The sequence below is a fragment of the Colius striatus genome, chromosome 23 (assembly GCF_028858725.1).
Source record: "Colius striatus isolate bColStr4 chromosome 23, bColStr4.1.hap1, whole genome shotgun sequence".
Classification (NCBI taxonomy): Eukaryota; Metazoa; Chordata; class Aves; order Coliiformes; family Coliidae; genus Colius; species Colius striatus.
The window spans coordinates 5,334,889-5,356,623 of record NC_084781.1 but is presented as its reverse complement, the minus strand read 5'-3'; the positions used below and the strand labels follow the sequence as shown (position 1 = coordinate 5,356,623).

At 39.3% G+C, this 21,735-nt stretch overlaps 1 protein-coding gene across 2 annotated transcripts in view; it reads left to right on the top strand.

The window, feature by feature from the left end:
* SIK2 (salt inducible kinase 2) overlaps positions 1 to 21,735 on the top strand; it is a 36,670-nt gene that overhangs the window by 1,927 nt on the left and 13,008 nt on the right. Inside the window, exons 2-5 of one of the 2 annotated variants that reach the window (XM_062014162.1) lie at positions 4,403 to 4,519; positions 7,443 to 7,506; positions 11,512 to 11,673; positions 20,626 to 20,750. In XM_062014162.1, coding sequence (XP_061870146.1) covers positions 4,403 to 4,519; positions 7,443 to 7,506; positions 11,512 to 11,673; positions 20,626 to 20,750 — 468 coding nt within the window. Of the gene's footprint in view, positions 1 to 4,402; positions 4,520 to 7,442; positions 7,507 to 9,033; positions 9,104 to 11,511; positions 11,674 to 20,625; positions 20,751 to 21,735 lie in introns of those variants that run through there. The other variant, XM_062014164.1, reaches the window with a different exon arrangement.

The following is a 21,735-nucleotide window of genomic DNA, read 5'->3' as shown; positions in this document are numbered from 1 at the left end:
TGGTCTTTGAGGAAGGGGAACCCTGTTAAGATTACTTCAAGTGATGTCAGGGGAAATTCTTTCTAGCCAAATACTGCTTCAAATAAGCACTTGAAGTTTGGACCACCTCACTTGATTTAGCGTTAGTTCTCTATGTGTGTAAAGTAGAAGTCCTGCTTATTAATGTTTCCAGATGGAAGGCTCTTCAATTCAAACTACTTCTAAAGCACCGATTAAATTCCTTTAGCTGCAAACTTCTCACATTCATGTGTGCCTTTATTAAACTTCCCATTGAACAATATTCAGCTTATTAGGTTGTGGAGAGGCTGTACCTGTGTACCATCAGGTCTGTGCTCTGGGAAGCTCTGCACTGTGTTGATGTTGAGACTTGCTCAGAAGGCTCTTTTAAAAAGGAATATTTGCTTGTTTGAGTTTCTCCTGAATCTCCCTATTTGAACCCTTTAAATTTGGGTCCTGTTTGTTGTTGAGATTTTTCTAGCATTGGTAAATTGCAATGATGTTATGTGGCTTTGACTTTAAAAATGCTTATTTGTTTGTTTTTAGCTAACTCTGACAAGCCAATAACTGTCAAATTGAAAAGTAAATAAAGGTAGGATCTAACCTTGAAAGGTTAGTGCTTATGGATTGTGTACAGAATCCAACCTTTGTATGGAAAACTACTTTTCAGTTCAAATTAATATTTAATACACTGATAGTAGTAAATGTAGTTGCCATAAACTGTTAGCAAAGTGTAAGTGAAAATAAAGCAGATACGAAGCAGACGATACACATAAAACAGGACAGGAGATGGTGTGTGCAAACAAACTCAGAAATCATAACTTGAACCCTGTAGTAATGCAACAGCTGAAACTGCATAAATAGTCTGACTAAATAGTCAGAAAGAATTGTGAAAGTTAAGAAAAATGGGGCAATCAATATGCAGGTAGTGCTTGACCCTCTTCAATGACAGTCCATACAGAGTGCCCCAGAGGGGGCTGCATGGCTGAGTGTGACCTTTGCTTTGCTTGTTTGTGTGTTTGTTGCCATTGAAGTTCATGACACATGCTTTCCTGACATACTAATTTATCCTGTTGCCGAGAAGTCCTGTGATCCCAGGGTAACTTTTGTTACTGAGGCATGCACAAATAAGCAAAATGTTTCCTCTGAAGGAGGAGACTAAGAAAAGAAAACGGAAATAATTGGAAGCGTAAAGAAGATGGATATTTGCTTTAGCAGAACATGGTGACGTAAGAAATAATAAACAGCAGTGAAAAGATCTCGGAATAGATAAAGATGTTACTTGGGGGGGAAAAAAGTGATGCTGTCTAAGGATGAAGGCTAGCCTATGTGAATAGGCTGTGAAAGAGTCGTGTTCTTCACCCACCCCCAGCACTCTGTAACTAATACCCCCTAAGGATTAGTCATCTACAAAAGAATAGTAGCCATCACTCCTCCGGTGCAAACGAAACCCTTCTGACTAGTACATCCTTAGGTTCTGAGGCTTTTAGCTGTCTGGTATGTTACAGGTGGTTTGCACTTCTGTCTGAAAATTACCAGCTCCTGATTCAGGATGTGACACTAGTTTAGATGCCAGTGCTTGATCAAGGGTAAAAGGGAATGATAGAAGTGGAGCCAGCAGCTCCCTGTGCTATATGGCAGCAGCTCAGGTTAGTGGAAAATGACGCTATTGCCAAAAGTAAGACTCAGGGTGCTTATTTCCAGTTGTGGACTCCCCAGATCCATTGCAGGGGGGAGAGAAGGAACACATGCATATCTGGAGGCAGAGTATCAGAGCTCACAGATATCACTGCTACAGGTTATGTATCAGAAAATCTGCTGCTTTTATAAGTCTGTGATACCCAAACACTATGCTGTTGCAAGCTGGAGTTGCTCCCATTATGTGTTTAATTTTAATTCACTTCTAGGACTTCCTGGGTTAACAAATCTGAAGTCCTGTAGTCAACATGAAGCCTTAAAGCTTGCACTTCCATGGAGAAATCTGTTTCTGCATATTAAATTGATAGGCTGTGTTGTGAGCTGTTCTGGGGTTGAGGTTCTTGGAGTTTTGCGGGTTTTTTGGAAAGACTAGTTGGAGAATTAAATGAATAACATAAAACCAGTGAAAATTGAAAGCTGGACTAGCTGAAGAACAACTTTCATCTCTATTGACAAGTATTTTGCCTTCAGTGCTTGACAGTTTCAATTCCCAGATGTCGGATGAGGATTGAGCAAACTCCAGTTCTCTAGGCTTTTTGTAAAAGAAGGAAGGAAGGAAATGTGTGCTATTCTTAATGTTTTTAAATGAAAAGAAACCATTCAAGTTGCAAAGATAGTTTGGAGTATAGGTCTTTAAGAATCCCAACCTGATGACAGCAGAGGATTCCCTTGTTTTGTATGTGCTAATCCTATATGTTGTTGTTCGATGGAGGTATGTTTGGCTTGTTGTGTCTTATTTTCCTTAGAAGAAGTGCTAAATATGATTTTAAAATAAAAAAATCATTAAAACTAGACTCACAAAACTTGGGTAAGTGTCCTTAATTTTGCATGTGCCAAACTAGGGTTACCTTGCCTGTGCTTTGGCAAGGATTGACCATGCTAGAGAAATGAGGATTCGTTTCTGTGTGCGGTCAGTCTCTGCAGTGTCTTAAAGTGATGTTCCAAGATATCTGCAATATGCTAGCAGTTGTTAGCAAGCTGTATGTTTGGGAACAAAACATACTTTTCAGATAGGCAACAGTTCCATCTTGAAGCAGCTTCTCCACCTCTAAGAATGACTTCCTTTTTTTTCTCCTGTCACCATGACACAGCTGAGATTGTGGACAAAAGTGAGCTGCTGCTGTTCAATGCACTACTTCATCGTGCATTGTTGTGAAGAAGTTCCTGGATTTTAAGTATTTTCAAGTAGTTTTTCTCAAAAACTATGGTCCTGACAAGATGCATGAAAACTGAAGGTTCAGAATAGACTGAGATATCTAATCTGCATTTGAGTGTAGAAGCAGGGGTGCCAGCTGCTACTATGCTGCTTCTCCTATAGAAGCCTGTCACTGTGTGCACACATATAATACACACATTGAGAGCTGTACAAGGATTGCAAAGAGCAAAATGTTTTCTTTCAAGCAGGCACACACTTTTACTCTGTTTTCAAAAACAACTGCTTAATAATCCCAAATAACTCCACATTGTAAGACAAAATATGGCTGGATGTCATGTGGTGGATTCATTAGTTTGCATCTCAAATAAGACAATTAGTGGAGAGCTGTGCTCTGAATTATTTCAGATATACTAAACACCAAACTAACGTGGCTACACAACACACTCTTTCATGAATACATAGCTGTCAACTGAATGAGAGAGTTTAAGAAGAAAGCAGGAAACATTGGAACATGAGCCACTGTTCTTGGCCAGCAAGTGCAGTGAAGGTTACAGCAGGATTTGTAGCCGTGCTTCCTAGATGTGTATGACCCACTCTTCTTTTGTTGTTGTTATTCTTTTTCTAAATGTTTCTTTCTTCTAATTAAATTTTCCTGGTGGTTGCTCAGGAAATAAGATCTCTTTAAGTACTTTAAGCATGTAAAAATGTCACCTTCATATTTTTATTTTATATAAAATGACTTTTTTACTACCTGACACTATTATATAGGTGCATGTTGTTATGAACCTTGGGAAACATAAAACTACAGTAGGCACTGATTGTGGTTGGAAATTAAAGTAGAAATGGAATCATTTAATCTCTAAAACTGAGGAAGGACCAGTGAGTTCATAAATTATGTATGAGAATTGTGTCTGGTTTTTGTTGTTTGGTGACTTTGACACTAACTTTGTAGTGAAGTGATTTCATCGTAATAAATTGTGCCTGCAAAAAAAATCCAAAACAATAATCAGAAGTCATTTTATTAGATGTGCTCTTAAGCCAGGGAGACTTAAAGGTAGGGAGTTTGTGTGGTGTTTTTCTTAAGCTTCATGAATGATTGTTTGCATCCTCTGCTGCCACATGGCATATAATCAGACCAAATAAGGAAGCAGCTCGCTGTTCTGTCTTTAGAAGTGAGCCAAAGGGGAGCTGCTGAGAGAATGAGCAATTGCAGTAGGGAATAGTCAAAGGGAGTGCAAATCTGGCAAGACCAAGTGGGAAGTGTGCATTTGGATAGCTCAGGCCCACGCATGTTACTATTCTTTTTTTGTCTTTCCTGTACTCCATGCATGTGTGAAGCCCCAGGCCTTTATTATCAAGTTCTATACATATACCAAATATAAGACAGCAAATGACTTGTAGCTGGAAGGAATAGGAGTAGGATAAGGGGGTAACAAATAGGAGCAGAAGCAGGTCATCCACATGTTTAGAGCTGGATTATTCCCTTTATTACAAGGATGACCAATGAGGACATTAGGGAGTTTAAATCCTGCTTTTGCTATTTGTCTGCAGGTGGCAATAAAAATCATCGACAAATCTCAGCTGGATGCTGTGAATCTGGAGAAGATCTACCGAGAAGTGCAGATAATGAAAATGCTTGATCACCCACACATTATAAAGCTCTACCAGGTATGGTTAGTAGTATCTTTTTCTTTCCCCTTCTCCTCCTCCTTTTTTTTTTGCTCCTGTATGAAGAATTTTCTCTACATCAGTGACTTGTGGCAAACCACCAGTCTGTGTCAAAATCAGCTTTTCTGGAATTGATTTGCTTTGGATAAGTGCTTAACTTTTTTGAAAGTACATAGTTACATAGTTGTGGGCTTTTTCCATTCTGTGGTACCAGTTAGTTTGGCCATGTTAGATACTCAAGTGTACCTGAAATCTGGAGAAGGCTGGAAATTTTAACTTAGTGGAGAGCTGAGTTGGAAATAGCCTGTGATGAGACTTTGTTGTCTGTTAGTAGACAAGGTACTATGTAAGTCAGAGCAGGGTAGGCATACTCAGCATAATTTATCTACAGTGAGTACTAGCTGAGGGGATCTGCGTCAATAGAGTGGTTTTCTTTACTGGAGTCTTGGCTCAGGATGCATATTGAGGAGTGTTTGCAGCCTTATTTTTCTTATCTAAAGATGATAAGACATGAAGATATGTAAACCCAGATTCTGGAGACGTGTCTGTGATGTAAATGCACACACCAAGCAAGAGCTTTCCAAACATTTCATCTTGAAGTACAGTTACCGGGAGATGAATAACTAGTTCTTTCTACTGTGGATATGACCAATTTTATATTTATCCTAAAGTGAATGATGTGTGTTGTGGAATGGAAGGCATCACTTCATAACATAAAGGATGAATAATTATGGTACAATGATGTGTATTTACACAAGAGATAAACCTGCACTTGGACAACACAGTGAAAAGTTTTGCAGGTTTTGACTTATGACTCTCTGCATAGTTTGTGGAGTAAAATACAGGTTTGTTTTATATTGTTTCTCTTCTGTTTCATTTTCTGTTCCTGCTAACATATGGTAAAATGTCTGAGTCTGTTGGCATTTCTCCTTCAGTTAACTCTTGCTTTTAAGGCTTTTCTGAGGATATTCCCTTTGGAATCTGTTTCGTAGTATTCTGTTTGGTGCTTCTGAGATACTGTCTTGTATGTTTCAAATAAACCTAGCTCAACAAGCAAACAAAGATCATGTGTGGCAAAACCAAACTCAGAATTTGAGATAATGTGAGCACAAAGATTTGGACCTGTGATGGTGTGGTTGTTCTAAAGAATAAAGACGAAGATCTTGGTTTACACTCGTTCAGCTTTCATTTCATCTTATGGGAAAGAGACTGGCACTTCTACAAAATATCAATTCCCTGAGTAGAAACGGACCATAGGGAGTTAAATTCCTAACTATCTTGAATAATAGCTATCAACAGTTCCTTCTGAGTGAATAATGAAACACAAAAATGGTTGAGGAGAGTCTGAGAACAGTTAAATTATGTCCGGACATCAGCAAGATCACTTGAAGAGGAGGATAATTGTACCTAGTGCTTTACTGCTAAGGTATTAGCTTGTTAGAATGCATTTGGCAGATAGGTGAGATTGTGTTTAAAATAGCCTTCAATCAAGTTGTCTCACTAGTTCTCTTGTATAAGGTGCACATCACTACACTGTGTCCACGTTGCGAGCTTTTTGAATCATCTCGTGTCATGAGGTTTGTCAAAGTTAGGTAATGAAGCTGGCAATCTTGGCTTGATGAAGAATGGTTCCCTATATATGTAATCCACAGGCTGTTGCAGCTTCCTGTCTCCAAATGTTGGTTTAAAACAGTTTTTTTCCCCAAACTGTTTTGCCTTCCAGATACAGACATTTCAGTCACAATATGCTCAGCTGTTGCAGAATTAAACAAGGGTACAGGAGAGCCTGAAGAACTGGCATCTTGTTCTGTCTGCTTGTCAGTTTTTTTGGTAATTCTGCTGATTTTATGACTATATCTTCCAGGATTTGCCTTTTTGAAAGCATTCCTCTAACAGGAGTTTATTTGTGAGCATTTTTCTAGTACTTTCAGCTTGCACATAAATACAATGCAAAAATCAAACTCAAGATTATTTTTGTCCACAGACAGCTCAGCCTGAACTAACTATTTTTACTGTGATTATTGAGGTTGTTGCATTGTACTGAAGGGAAGTCCTAAATGACATTGTTATGTTGAAGTGGAGAATTTTTCACTTGCAGGATATTTCTTGACTATGCTTTTAGTACAGTGCTTTCCTGAGGAGATGTTTAAGCAACTGAGTAGACCATCAGAAAGAAAACTACAAGATAACTGAGCTGCCTTTCCCTGACTTATAGAACTAAAGAATTTTTAATTGTTGGGTGAAATCTTCCTGTTCAAGGCCATGAACATGGAAAAGTTCTGAAGTCTTTCCCTCACTGTCTTTTGTTTCCTGTTAATCTGTTTCTATCCCTTCCAGCCTCCCACGTTTTTGAACTAAGTAGCCTCTAGTAATAGGAAGGTTGGAACTTACCAGAAGAGAAAGTAGAAGATGCTTAAAGCTTGGTAGGTTTTCTCCCCTCCCTACACCAGAGGATATATTGAGGATGTGATAGTTCTGTAGCTCTGCTGTCCAAATGTACAATGGGGTCCTGTGAGGTGGTGCTTTTACCTGGATTTTGCAAGGTTTTGAGACTGATTCTCATCTATGGGATCTTCTTTCTTTCTAGAACTAGAGAACTGTTGGTAACAGAGGTCAGTATTGTCCCCAGTCTGCTCTCCCAAGCCCCAGCCATCAGCATGTTAGAAAAGTGGAGCAAAGGAATTACTTTAGGCCAGTTGATTAAAGGAAAATTATTATTAAATAATCCTTATATTTAGCACACACATGCTCCCCCTGAAATTGTTGAGGTAAAACAAAATGAAAGATTGTGATAACTGTACGTGTAAGGCAAAGACTTCAAGTCTTTACCAGAAGAGAAAAATGAAACTAGGTATCTGTTAGGTGTGTGTTTGCTTTTTGCTCTTCCTGCAAACAGTCTCATGTGTGATTTCTCCACCAACAGGTAATGGAGACCAAAAGCATGTTGTACCTTGTGACAGAATTTGCCAAAAATGGAGAAATCTTTGGTAAGCAAGATAACATTTTCACATTCTTCATTTTAATGTTAACCTCTGAAGTTTGTCAACTGCATTATCACACACAAGGGTCCACTTTCCCTTTTTGTCAAGAAATGTGTCATAACTGTTGCTGTTTCTTATTTTAGAACTAATAACTGTAGTGAAAACTTACAGTGTACACTAGTAGGAGGGACAGAGTTCACAATTACTGGTGTTCCTTTAGCACCCTTGTACTAACATTCTTCAGTCTTCATAGCTTCAACCAGCTTGTGTGATTTACATCTAGCTTAACAATAGTAACTATGTGCTGCTTTGGGCTGAAGTTCAGGAGCTGTTATTTTCATCTTGTTCTTCAGTTTCCTCTTGTGGTCTCACACTGGGTTTTAGCATGAAACTATCAAACAAATGATAATAGCACAACTTTGTCTAGAGCTCCACTACAGCATTTGACACAACAAGGTGACTGCACCTATTCATGTACTTTTCTGGTACTTTCTTTGTTTTTCACTTCATGCAAGAAAAGGGAAGGAGAGAAAGACTAAGTAATAGTTAAGAGACAAGCTTTTCAACTGCCAGACGTGGTGCCTGAGAAGAACAGTTTAACTGCATTTTCTTACTCAGTCTATCATCTTGTGTCTCAGTTGGCTTTCCTGATCATTGAGGTGTGTGTTACAACCTTCAGTCTGTTTTGCAATTGGACAGTAGATTGGGAGGACTTTGCTTCCTTTTAGACAACCTACAGGAAATAAGAAGACACTGTCAGGTTATATTATTGTGCTAATTAATACTCCTACTCTCTGCTTTACTTTGAAGAGTGATCACAATGGAAACAGTGTTTCTTTCTTACTCTTGACAGATGTCAGCCAGGGCATCCACCACCCCATTTACAACAGCTACTTTTGTGGAATGATAATAATGCACAGATATGCAAAATAAGCTCCTTTAGTCAGTCCTGTTTGTCTCTTGTCCCCAAAGGGTGTCTTGGGACTTGAGCTTGTTTTTGCAAGAGGCTCTTGTACATTCACAGTGTGTGCTCAGTGTTTGCATGGGGAAATAGATCAGCCCAGGCAGCCTGGTGTGTGTCTCATCTTCCACACGCGCAGAGTCAAACATCTCTGAGAAGTAGATCTCAGAGTAAATCTGATTTTTGGAATAGCAAAGCACTGAGCTAGCAAAGAGATGAGTAAATATTCGGAAACAACATTTCCCACACAAAATAGCAGCTAGATATGAAAACACTCCTACATGAAATATGTACAGTAACTAGTCATGCAAATTGTGCTGTGGCTGTGCAAATGAAAAAGTAACAGTGCTATTACAGTTTTATTGATGTCTTGCTGAGTGTTTCTCTTCAAAACAAGTAGTAACTGATGCACGCTTTAGCCAAAGTGATCTAAGTTCCGTACTGGATTTTGTTCTATCCATTAGGGAAGCCAAAATAGTGTTCTTCTGTCCTCAAACCAAATTTTACTGAGAACAAGATTCCCTTCATAACTAGTCCTTGTCTTCCCCAGGCTGAACACCCGCAGCACACTCAGCCTCCCCTTGTAGGACAAGCGCTCCAGTCCCTTAATCATCTTCATTATCCTTCCCTGTACTCACTTTGGTATGTAAGCGCCTCTTTAACAGAGCTTTAACATATCAAATATAACACATGTACAATTGTCCACCAAAATGAAGGACCATATTTTAAATGAGAAGTACTAACCACCGGGTTTGCCAGACAATGTCTCTTGAGTCATACATTTTGAAGTAAATATCATCTTAATCTTTCTATTGTCCAGTAAACTAATGTACTTTGGACTATTGAAAAGGCTGGACATGAAGCTGCCTTGTGATAAAAGTCCTGCTGTGGAGCTACCTGAAACCAAAATGGCCCCTGGTTTCTAGTTTATTATAGAGAAATGAAAAGCCTACCATAGAAACATGTAGCCAGAGGGTATGACATGAGGGTAAGCTTTGTCAAAGGGTATGTTTATGAGAGCATAGGTAGCTCTGCTATTTCAATCTTTGCAAGGTACAGCAGGGTGATTTGCTTTGGGTATCTGCAGTAAAACTAAAGAGTTGTGGTTCTTAGCTCCAGAGGTATAGAAACATGTATTCAAACACTGGCCAGATTCTAGTTATTATACCAGAATTTCTCTAGCAAGTTTCAGCTGCCCTAAAGTGATTGCTGTAACCCAGGGGCTGGCACGCTGCCTGTATCCCAGCCTTTCCTATTTGCAAGCGAGTTAATGCACAAACAGTATCCTTGCACTTATCATCACCTATTCAAATACACTGTGGTAAGTTCTGCTTCTCTAGGAAAGAAATTGTTGTGCTTCAGAACAAATGACCTATTCTGTGCAGACTACTAGACTTGGTGGAATACTAAAGCCAAGGTGGTTCAGAATCTTTAAGTCCTGTCAGGCCAGAGCCATGAAAACAAATGACAGCTTGGAATCATTAACTGGTTTGCTGCATTGCTAACAAATGATGGATTAACAGCTTAAAGAGCTGGCTTGCCTTGAGTGTAATTTAGTTTGTGTCTTTGATATCTGACTTCACCTTGATATCATATGATTTGTCAGTCACTTTGTGACTGAATGATATTTAGCTTGCAAATATTATGATCTCCCCTTACTGCCAGGCTTTTGTTTGTTCTTGTGCTTTGCCAAGTTAAACCATACAGAAGTGTATTAAGACTTTGGTAGGTTAGAAGCTCAGAGGAGAATTTTCAGATCTACAGGTTCCAATGATCAGATCTGAAGTGCTTAGCTTTAAAAAAAATGATGTTTTTGAAAGGATGTGCCCATTAAGCCCCTAAACAATATCTTTATTTTTTAAAGAAACCCACGACCTAACAAAGCCAGGTATTGTGTTTTGGCATTCTGTGGGGCAAGATGATCCCTTTTGGGACACTGAGATTACATAACTAGCTTAGAAGATTAATTGCATTAATCATTTTCCTTATGGATTTTGTCAGATATTCTTACAAATAAACAAAAGTAGGCCCCAAACCTCCATTACATCGAGTTCACTTTTCAACTCGCAGAAGCAGCTGTTTTAACCTGCTGACTGAATTCAGATAGAAATGTTTGCTTCAGCTGCTCTGTAAACGATGATTCCTGTTCATGAGACTCTCTCAATACATTCAAGTTGGGAGAAGCTGGTGGCCACTCCTGTTTAACTTAAGTACTAGTTGTGATGCAGCAAGGGGTTGGAGATGGCAACGTGTGTACATACATGCACAGACCTTGCTTATATGTAGCCTATAGGTATTTGTCGCACCTTAGCCATTAGCTGCATTCTTTGTAGGATATTGAAGGCAATTCTGAAGCCATCCTAACAGTTGATTCTTTGATTTTCTGCCTCCTAAGAGAAAGAATAGAACTGGCTATACAAGCTGTTTCTGTCAAGACTCACGCAGCTGCCGCTTCACTTGTTTTTGTTCCTGAGGATAAATGAAGTCTTCGGTTTCAGAGCTATCATTTGTTTCAGGGTTAATGTTAGTTTTTACAACATAATCAAATACAAAAACAAAATGTTCTTTCTGCCTGTGATGCAATGGAGAAGAGAGAGGTCAGGATGAGTACCTTACGGGTACTTGTTTTATCTCCAGAGAAAAAACACTTTTAGCCACCACACATACTGTGTTCAGGCTTCAGAGGGAGAACGTGGTGTGAGGCTTGTGCAAACTGCTAAGAGACTAGATCTTCAGAGAACCTTATGATGGTGAAGCCAGTTATTCCAAGTATTCCCCATTCTACAGTAGTTGTGTTATACAAAAATCTATGTAACAATAGTCAGGTGACTATAAAAGAAGGAAGAAAGGGTAGAGTGTCATTACACAGCAGCTTTTCCTTACGCTGTTTTCCATCTTTTTGGAAGGGAGAGTGCAAGAATAATGGGCTGTAAACTGGGATTGGCTCAAATAATTTTGAGTTTCTTAGTGGTAACTATTTCAGAGAAGTCATTTAGTTTCAGGGTTGTTACTTGCTGTCTAACCCATTTAAACCTCCTTTATTTTAACAGATTACCTCGCTAGCCATGGCCGTCTGAGTGAGTCTGAGGCCAGGCGCAAATTCTGGCAGATCCTGTCAGCAGTGGAGTATTGCCATGGTCGAAAGATTGTTCACCGTGACCTGAAGGCTGAAAATCTTCTGCTTGACAACAACATGAACATCAAAATCGCAGGTACTCAAAACATAGATGATATTCAGTGACCTTTCTTTTTACGAAGGCCATTCTCACGATTCAGTTGCTGCTGGCCAAGATACCGTGCTGTGCTTCAGGTACAGAAAATCAGAGTGGTAATACATGCATTGTAGATATCACAGTACATGTAGTGAAAATAATTCTTACTTTAGCTGCATTATACTTTCAGGGAAAAAAAAAGACTTAATTTTATAGTTGCAGTCATTTGTTGTGGGTGTCATGACATGCCCATAACGCAGCCAGATGTTCAGGTTAAAACAGAGTTAATCAAATAACTTCTTTCAACATTAGAAAACCTCAAAATGGAAGCTTATTGACTTTTTTCTTTTTTGCATGCATGATTTCATTTTAATTATAAATTTAGTCACAGCAGATGTTGCTAGCAATGGATATAATTTTGGCATTTGTCAACTCATTGCAATTCCACCAGTCCTTCCATACCGACTTTTGAAATAGGAAGGTTAGGTAACATCCTGATTTGGGGACTGTTGAACTTCAGCCAGCAATAATTTGGGTGCAGGAAAGGAAGGCTAACTGCAGTAAGAAGCTGGTTTGTATAGGAGTAAGGTTGATAGTTCTGATAAGGAAGTGTGAGTAGATAGCAAGTCAAACAGAGAGGGAAAGTCATAAAATATTTCTGAATTGTTGATCACTGCTGGATTATTTTACTCTTGAATTTCCTCTCTGGCATTTCTGAAATGGATAGAAAGGTGTCTTGATCTCTAATGCTTTCTGTAAGCATAAATCTGCAGTGTCCTTAAAGATTTTAAAGAAAAATTGAACACCCATTTAACTGCTTAGCATATGTGTTGCAAAGATTCACCCATTTCTCTGCAATGCTACAGCAAACATAGGGAAGATGAGGCAATTAATTCTGTGTGTTAACTTCATCCTCAGGAAAAATCTTTTAAATCCTTTCAAGTCATCATTATCAGAGCAGTAAATATACACAGGCTTTTAAAATGAGCTCTCACATTTGAGATGAAAACTATTTCTTGTGAAAAATTTCATCCTCTTTAAACTTGGAGAAAAGGAACCCAGTCATTGCTCTCCAAAAGAAAAATCCTCTAACAAACAAAGCCAAAATCAACACAGGTCATCTTTGACTACAAAATGGGCTTTTACAATGGATTAAGAAGGATTTCTTATCCATGAATGTAATAATGAGTAGCTTTGTTGCTTTTGTATTGGCCTTTGATTTTTGTCTGTACTTTTAAAACATTCACTTCTTCATTCCTTTACCACCACCGTTCCACCTCTAGCATTGTTTTCACGTGTTTGAAGAGTTTAAAGAAAGACTAAGTAAGGGATAAACTAGAATTGTGGAAGAAGAAAAAACAGCTATATGAGTTCCAGAGTCATGATTTTCATAGAGAATTAGGCTTGTTTGTAACCAAATCTGAGTGTTAGGCGGGGTTTTTTGGCAGAAGGAAGAGTGTGGAAAACAGATTCTCTGAAGCAAGAGAGGGAAGCAATTAATCTGCTTTTTGGCATGTTCTCTGTATTTAATGTCTCTTTAGCATCTCAGAGTGGGAATTTTACCACAGGTTCATAAAAGCTGTAGAAATTGTTATTTAATGCTTTCTATAAATGAATAGCAGAGTCTTGGCAATAGCCTTTTTTTGCACTTAATTTGATATGAAGCTGTTTATGGTTTTGTTTTACTTTTCTCTATACCCCATTGTGGGCTTTTGTATTAATCTTAAACTGTAAAAGTATTAGAAGCTGATATCAGGTGAAGCAAAAGGGTTTTACAGCTGTTGAAGCAGGAAGATGCAGTTCTGGTGTAAGTTCTTCTTTAGGGCATTTGACACCTGAAGCAGCAGCTCAGGGTGGAGGTGATGCCTGGATTTTATAATGAAGTGGCTCAATAGTAGCACTGAGATTGACTTGGTGGTGATGACTGAAAATTCTTAGAACAGGTCTGCGTGCACTGGTTGCTCACAATTGTTGGTAATAAGGCTGTGAATTTGACAGTAAAGGGGTTTTGGTACTTTGTTGAGCTTTAATCTAGCAGGTTCATCAGCACTACCATTTGTAAAGTACTTCTGCTTTTCTCATTTCTGATTTCAAACTTGCATTTACTTCTGGCTGCTGCTGACAATCATAGCACCTGGAGATTTATGGCTGACTTACAGTTGTATGTACCAATACAATGTATGGCTTCAGTAAATACTGTGTTGAAGGGCTGCAAGTCACATGGAGCCCACCTAGTATGAGGAACTGAACTAAGTATAAGGGAACATTTGCGCTGTTGTTCATCTACACTTTCTTTCCTTGCCATCTGATCTGCCAGTCTTCTCCCCATTTTCACCACCATACTCTATCCTTTCTAATTTATCTTCCTCCACCTGAGTGTTGCTGCTTGTCACATTCAGCCTGGCATAGTTTTTCAGACCTCAACTGTGCTGGAGTAGGGCTGTATTCAGAGGTATTACTTTTGTGGATGTCCTTAGCACTACAGGGATGGAAGTTCCCTGCCTCCCTGAACACTGCAAGCATGACACAGGCTCACAAAAATATTACTTCAAAGGCATCTCAGGAGACCCATTAACCAAAGACAGGTTAGACACAGGAATTGTTCTGTCACAGGAGGTTTCAATGCATAGGTTTTCCAGGGACTCAAATAAAATCATTAATAAACAGTAGTTCCTAGATTCCATCAACTGCTGCCGTTTCTTTCCTCCTTTTAGCTGCTCTTGTGTTCTACTTACATGTCTGTATGTAATTGATCACATAGCTGGCAGTAATTCATTTAGTCTGATTCTTTCATGTATCTTTATTAAGATATATCAGATTGATAGTAATCCCCATGTCTAGTTTTGGTGATAAAGTAGCTGGAGGAAAGTTATCACTGCTACAAACTTTGCAGTGATTTGTGCTTATCTGTGACTTCTCTTTTTTTGGAGCTCATCTGGTGCTGTGCAGATCCCTGTAAACACTTTCTTCCAGTGGTTTTTGAAAGGATCATGGAGACCAGATGCCAGTCACTGATCACTGATCCATTTGATTTGGCATCAAATAAAACATGTGCATTGTCTGTACAGTGAAACATCTGTGCATTTGTGAAAATGAAATCCAGCTTCTCTCTGTATACTTCCAGCCCCACAAAACTGCCAGATTAAGATGCCTTATAGATGTCTGCAGAAAACATACCATCTTGCTGGTAAAGCTACTGTGCTTGAACCAGATCAGGTAGGAGAGACTGTTATTTTGAAGTAGGTTGTAGTGCTGGTTTGTCTTGCTGGTGGACAGTAAAATATGCATTGACGTCAGAACTAGCTGATCAGCATTCAGTTCATGAAGTGGGTCAGGTTTGTTTCTAACTCACTCATACCTTTCCTTTATCAGCACCTCTATTGATTTTCTCCTTTGCTCATATTACTATTATAACAAAAGGTCCGTATGGCTCTATGAAGCCAGGCAGGTTGAATTCTGTTGGTGATTTTAGGAAAATGGATTAATTATAGCTCTGAAGCTAGTATCCCTTCTAAAGGATTAAATTAGAGACTACCTCACATTGCTAGATGCACAGCAGAAGTTGCAGTGGCTCTGGCAGAGAGCTTCCATTGCTCAAATTGCACACGAGTCTGAAATCTTACTCTGTTTCCATTTTTAAAAGGAAAACAGATTCCATTTAAATGATGCATGTTCAAAAAAATTATACCTTCTAAATACAAGATTATTCTAAAGGGGGTAATGAGATTGAGAAACAAAATACCACAAATGTTGAGAGCCAATATTTGCAGATTGCACAAACACAAAGTTTATTCAACCGAACACAACGCTGCGAACGATGGTGGGGATTTTAACGTGCAGATTCAAGCAGAAGTTAGGAAGATCACTCCATTATGTAATCTCAGTCCTCTGGTAATGAGTCCAATTTCAGTCCATTTAGAAGTCTGTGGCTGGCATATGGGTAGTTTTTTTTTGAGGTCTGGCACATTTTTCCCTTAAACATTGGTAATTTTGTTAAAATTTGTTTCTCTGGTATAAGAAATCTTTAACTGTGTTCCTGGGTTAAAAATGATTACCTTTGATCTAGAATGATTATGGTAGGTCAGCAATTGCAAAGTAGAAGCAAGGTGGAAGAGAGAGAGAAGGAGAGTCTAGTGTTTGTTTTGTCCTTAATTGAATCCTGGCCATTCTAACACTCCAAAAAGTGGGACAACTAAACTGACAGTGCAATAATTAAAAGCTGAGGAAGCATCCTGTATCCTATCTACATCCTGAACTTTTTGTTTGAAATGGTTTTCATGGAGGCTATTAATTCTGGAATTCTTAAGAAATAGTTTAACATAATTTGAAGACATAATTTGAAGACATAATGGCAACAAAAAGAGGAGATCATAACAATTTATGTACCCTAACAAGTAATGCTGATCTCCCTGCACAGGTAAGTCTTTGCCCAACAATAGGATATAATTGTATTTCTAAAGATAAGAGCAGATTGATGAAATACACAAGACTGGTTTTAAGTCCTATGAACAAGTGTGAATTATTATATCTCTGGCTCTTATTGTGCATTGGATTGTCAATGCATGCTCTTTTTTTCAGCAGAAATTCATAACAGAAGAAACTGTTTTTTCTCACCTGTGCAAAAGGGAAACAAAATCAAGTTTTACAACTGCAGATCAATGACAGAGTGAAGGAACAGTTTTCCAGGTTTATAAGACATATCTCATAGACAAAGCACACAGACTCATGGGGAATTCTGTACTAGGTCAGATCCATCTAGCAGTGACAGGGAGAGTATACCAGGCCAGCTGTTTTCTGTAGCCTGTTCCCATTGTGCTCAGCCCTACCCTCAAACCCTGGCAGCCTGAATTGTTGTCTTAGTGCTTATACAGACTGCATCCTTGGCTACTCCTCCTAGTATCAATTTATAGATCTTTCATTCATGGATTTGCTTAATAAAACTTAGTTGTGTGTGCTGTCACAAGACCATCAGATGCAAGTCAATTGCTTCTGTTTCGCTCAGTCAAGCACTGTCTTGACAGCTCTGTAATTCCATTGCTCAAATAGGGAGCAAAGGTAACAGCCTTGCAAGGATCATGACATTCAGTTCTAAGATGTCCTTGCTCTTGAGCAAATCTTGGTAACCATAAACAAAGCTCTTACGTGTTACAAAAGTAAGCATGTGAAAATAGTAGCAAAAAGGCCCACAAAATCTTAATTGTGACATAAACCTGAAGCTTCTCTTATCTCTTATGGTCAGTCATACTTAAAAGACTGTGTTCCTTCTTTTGCTGTTCAGATTTCTTCATGTTTCTTTTTTGAAGTGGCTCCCATGTGTTCACATTGACCACATAGCTAACTAGAAATCCAGTCTGTATAGGAAAAGAGTTTCATTTTCCAAGGAATTGAAATGTTATGTATTTCCAAGCAGGTCATGCTTTCTATAGCTGTGCTTACACATATATGTACATGTGCTTGTGAATCTGACAGGAGGATTTATGAGGGTGCAGAGATCAAGATTGATATTTGTCTGCAGCACTGAGAGGAACGTTGAAAATCTGACAAATTCAAGATAAGTGAAGGGAGAGATCAGATTCAATGACACCTACACAGCTGGCAAAATGCCTCTGAGAGAAGAAATTGCTTCGTGCCTCCTGAAGTATTGTCAAGGTTGCCAAGCCAATTATCTGTGAAGAAAAGTCTCCTCAAAGAGAATTAATAAATCAAAAAATCACAACAAAAATCTAGCTGTGATAGCAAGAAGGCAAGTGTCACACAGCTGGCTGGGAGGCTTTTTTGGTAGAAGGTGTTGTTTCCCCCCTCTCTTATTACAGCTGAAGTTGCAGCTGTTTCAGAAACGGAGGATGTCAAAGGCAGGATAGCATGAACACTGGATATTTAGTGTTTCCTCTGTGGATTTTGGAATTGGAGCTGACCTTGGCCATTTGCACCTCCAGAGGATGGTGACCTGCCAGGATGCCATTGCATAACTGTTCATGCAACCGCCGAGCATTCTGAGTGCTTGCAGAGCGTGACGCTGGTACGGATCTCGCGTGTAGCCTGACCTTCAAATAGCCTTTCTGGCACTGTAGCCTTCTTACTGATAGGCAGTGGAGCTCTTCTTTGATTATGGACAAGTCACAAAGTTCATTGATGTGAGGTTAGGTATCTGATTTTTCTGACTAATACAGTGACCTTGGACTAATGTTGGGGATTTAAGCTCTTGAAGGTTCTATCTGGACCAGATATTTACGGTAGAATAAGGTTTTTTTTGTAACAAAGTATGCTGATTATCTGCAATACAATGTTCATTTGGAGACATTTGATTAAAAGGGCAGAATGAAGCTTAAATATTTGTCTCTTAAGTTTCCAGTCTGATTGTTAACAGTGCAAAAATAGATGAGCACATGTCGTCATAAAAACGACAGCTCATCATTAGCATTCGCCACACAGATATATAAATCTCTCAGGTGCTGGAGTGACTGCAGATCTGATTTAAGCACTCACTGCTTCCAGCAAACTCAGTCATTCGTATTTGAACTAGACTTTGTCATTTTTAAAGTCCTCCATTTTCTAGTCAGATTTTTGTTTAAGTCATCAGTCCACTAAGTGCTGCTGTGCTGACCGAGAAGATGACTCTAAATCGAACCTATTAAGATAAATAATGAAATGCAACAGTTTTGAAGTTATTTATGCCACAGAGCCCCTTTACCAAGCAGCTTGCTTAAGTCCAAGGGCTCTGGTCATTATCTTTCTTCAGTAGACTCTCATGAATTGTTTCTTCCAAACTGAAGCCATGGGTTGCAGCTCCTTACTTGTCACTAGGATGACTTGAGCAGATTTGATGTCAGATAAGCCCTGTAGTCCTAGTCTTGAAAGGAGGATGACAAGGCTATCTAGTGACAGAACCAGCTTTCCTAGAACAGAGATTTTCTCATTCAGAACAAAAGCATTTTGAGGAGGAAGGCAAAAAGGTAAAACTGCAAGGATGTGAGGTGTATGTATCTGTTCCTGCTTTGTGTGAATGCAGATAATGGGGATGGGTAGTTTGCAGCTAGCTCCAACCCAAACTATTTTATGATTCTGTACCTTATTACATGCAAAGGACAATCTTGGAAGATAGAAGGAAAAAAAAATGCTCTAAAAGCCTCTTCTTCAGTTCTGGTGTCGCCAAAACTGCTGCTTCTGCCTATGTTCCTTTTTGATATATGTTGCAGGAAGAGTTCTATTAAAAGAACTACTGGAGCAATTATGTCCTTTTGTTAGGAAAGCAACCAAATACCTTTGCTGTTAAGCTCAGTGTAAGTAGTCTGATTCAACTTCCCTACTGCTTCCCTAAAGCAACCCTAGTTTAACTTCAACTAAGCCTGGCAAGTTTTCGTTAATATCTCTCTGTTTGGTTCCGAGGGTTCTGTCATGGTTTCATAGCTCATGAGGTAGGACAAGAGAGCCAGGCTCTTTCCTCTGAGTAACATAAGCTATGCAAATAGAAGTAAATGAAGTGGTGCCAGTAGTGCTTGTACTGTGTCTGCTAACCCCAGTGTTTTATCAGTTTCGTATCTGCTGATCAGCGCTGCATAGCATTAACATACCTCTGAGGTATTCAGGGCTTGATAGTACTAACTCAGTACCCTGATTACTCTTTATCAACACTGTTGACTTTCACAGGATTCCTCGAGTCACACCAGCCTGCAGCTAATGCTGTAGGAGCCTGATTAGTTGCAAGGGTAAAAGTATTACCACTTGAACAACAAGACACCTCCTGTAACCTTCTACAGCATAGTTTGTTCCAGTGTGGAAAAAGTGGCAGGGATCAGTTAAATCATTGTTCACACAGGGCTAGACCAGTGATGAACATAAAGCAATGTTGCTGTGCTTGACAATCTTTGCATGTCACTTGCCAGTGCTCCACTGTTTCCTTCAGAGATACAGCTGACCAATTAATGAATTGAAGCCAGTTTGCCAGAAAGCCTCAAATCCAAAGAATAATTGTCCCTGTTATCAGGTTTTTCTCCTCGAGAACCTCTTTGTTCTTTAGTATTAACAGCATTTGTTGTCACAGAGAACATACAGGGTGGTCTGTACGTGAGTGCAATAGAGAGCTAAGCAGAACAGAGCAAAAGGGAGAAATGCTGACTTCATTGAATTCCACAAGAAAATTCTACTAAACTTCAGTGGAGCAAATATTTTGATTCCTGGTTTTACCAGGTGTGTCCAAACACTGTGCTCCAGTGGCTTTTAGTAAAATCCTGATGAATTAAGACCCTTGCATCTGAGGTGTGTCACGGGAGGAGCATATTCAGAATTGGTATCTGCAGTGAATGTAGGAGGGACTATTGGGATCCTGTCAGGAAGAGTAAAGAATGCTAAAGCAGATGATGTAGGAAGTAAAGGGAGCGAAAGTGGTGACAGGATGTAACAGAGAACCGGAGGATCTGCACTGTGAAGAGCTCCAAAGACACTGGTAAGAGTGAAAGGCAAGAGTGCTACAGCCTGCTGAAATCCTGTACTTTGAAAATAATCAGTTTCAGTTCAATGGTTAAGCCAGCTTCCTCAATATAAACGCTGCTGTCAAAATTTGTTGTGTATTCAAGGCTCAAGAGCACCTAAAGAAAACTCAGGAAATCTCAGATCCAGTACCGAATCTCAAATAGCTCTTGGCAAGTAAATAAGCTCCTATGTATGCATGATTGTCAGTTTGTTGAACTTCAGTGCTGGGTGTTTATAAACTTGGGTTTAGCAAACTGGTAGAAGTTTACTCAAAACTCCTACAGGTTGTGAAGTTTTGCAGAGTGTTTTAGTAACTAAGTAGTTGTCATGCAAATAGCAGCATGGGACATTCAGCTTCCCAAGAAATATTTTCAGTGGGTCTGCTGATAAAAGAAGTTGTGTTTTCATGCATCGTCCCTGCATGTAATTATTCTTGTCATTGAACTTGAGTTTGGAGTGACTTTCCCCTTAATTTCTCAACAGATTTTGGATTTGGCAATTTCTATAGCAGCGGTGAGCCTCTGACAACGTGGTGTGGAAGCCCACCGTATGCAGCCCCAGAAGTCTTTGAAGGACAGCAGTACGAGGGACCCCAGCTGGATATCTGGGTATTGTTATTCTTTTTTATTAAATGAGATTCAAGTACAATTTCAGGAAGCTGAAACAAAGGAATCATCTTTGATTTTTCATAAGCTGCAGACAAGTTGTTCCTCTTTGACTTTACTTCCCCGAGTGTCATAAAATGCCTCAACATTGCATGGAATTGAAGTTACCTATTCAGGTGGCTATTAGATGTATACTTCAGGTGTATGTTAGCCCCTTAGGGGAAAAAACTGTAGCTCCTCCAAGTCCTGACTGAATGCATGAACTTGGTGTTTTTCAGTGCATTTAGTATGGTCTGTCTTAAGTGGGAACTGAGCTTGTAAGGGTGTAAGGTCTTGATGAGGTTAAAGAGATTCTGAGCCACTGAAACACAGGAGAGATGACAACTGCTTTGGTCTGTGAGCTGGATTCAAGCCCATTTGTGCCACAGGCACTTACTCTGCAAGCAGTTGCACGTTTTTGAATCTGTATGGGTTCACACGAGCTACTCTAATGGAAGAGAGTAGAGAGTGCAACCCACATTCTTACGCAGCAGAGACTAAAATGAACTGAAGAGGTTCTGTGCACCCTCCGTGTGCTGTCAGAGGCTGCTTCTCATTCCTAATTTGGTTTTGTTTGGGATTGTTTGTTTCTTTTAGTATTCTAGTACTTACAGTGGTGGAGTCATATCCTAAAGAAACCAGAGACAGTACAATTTGGCAGTCTCTGGTCTGGCATCAGGTTTGCAGTGATAATATTGCATGTAGCATAACAACACGAGCGCTGACATTTTGGTCAGAGCCTGTTACACAAACAGGGCAGTTCATGGAAAGCCACCTTTCAGCTGCTAATCTTATTTAAATTAATCTACTTGCATTACCAAATAAAAACTGTTTCAAACAGACCCTAGTTGAACGTCAGAAGTGAGTCTCTGAACTTTGGCAAACATTCTTTAAATATATAAGATCCTCAGTCGTTACCAGAATCTGCCTGCCTGTCTACAAAGAGAAG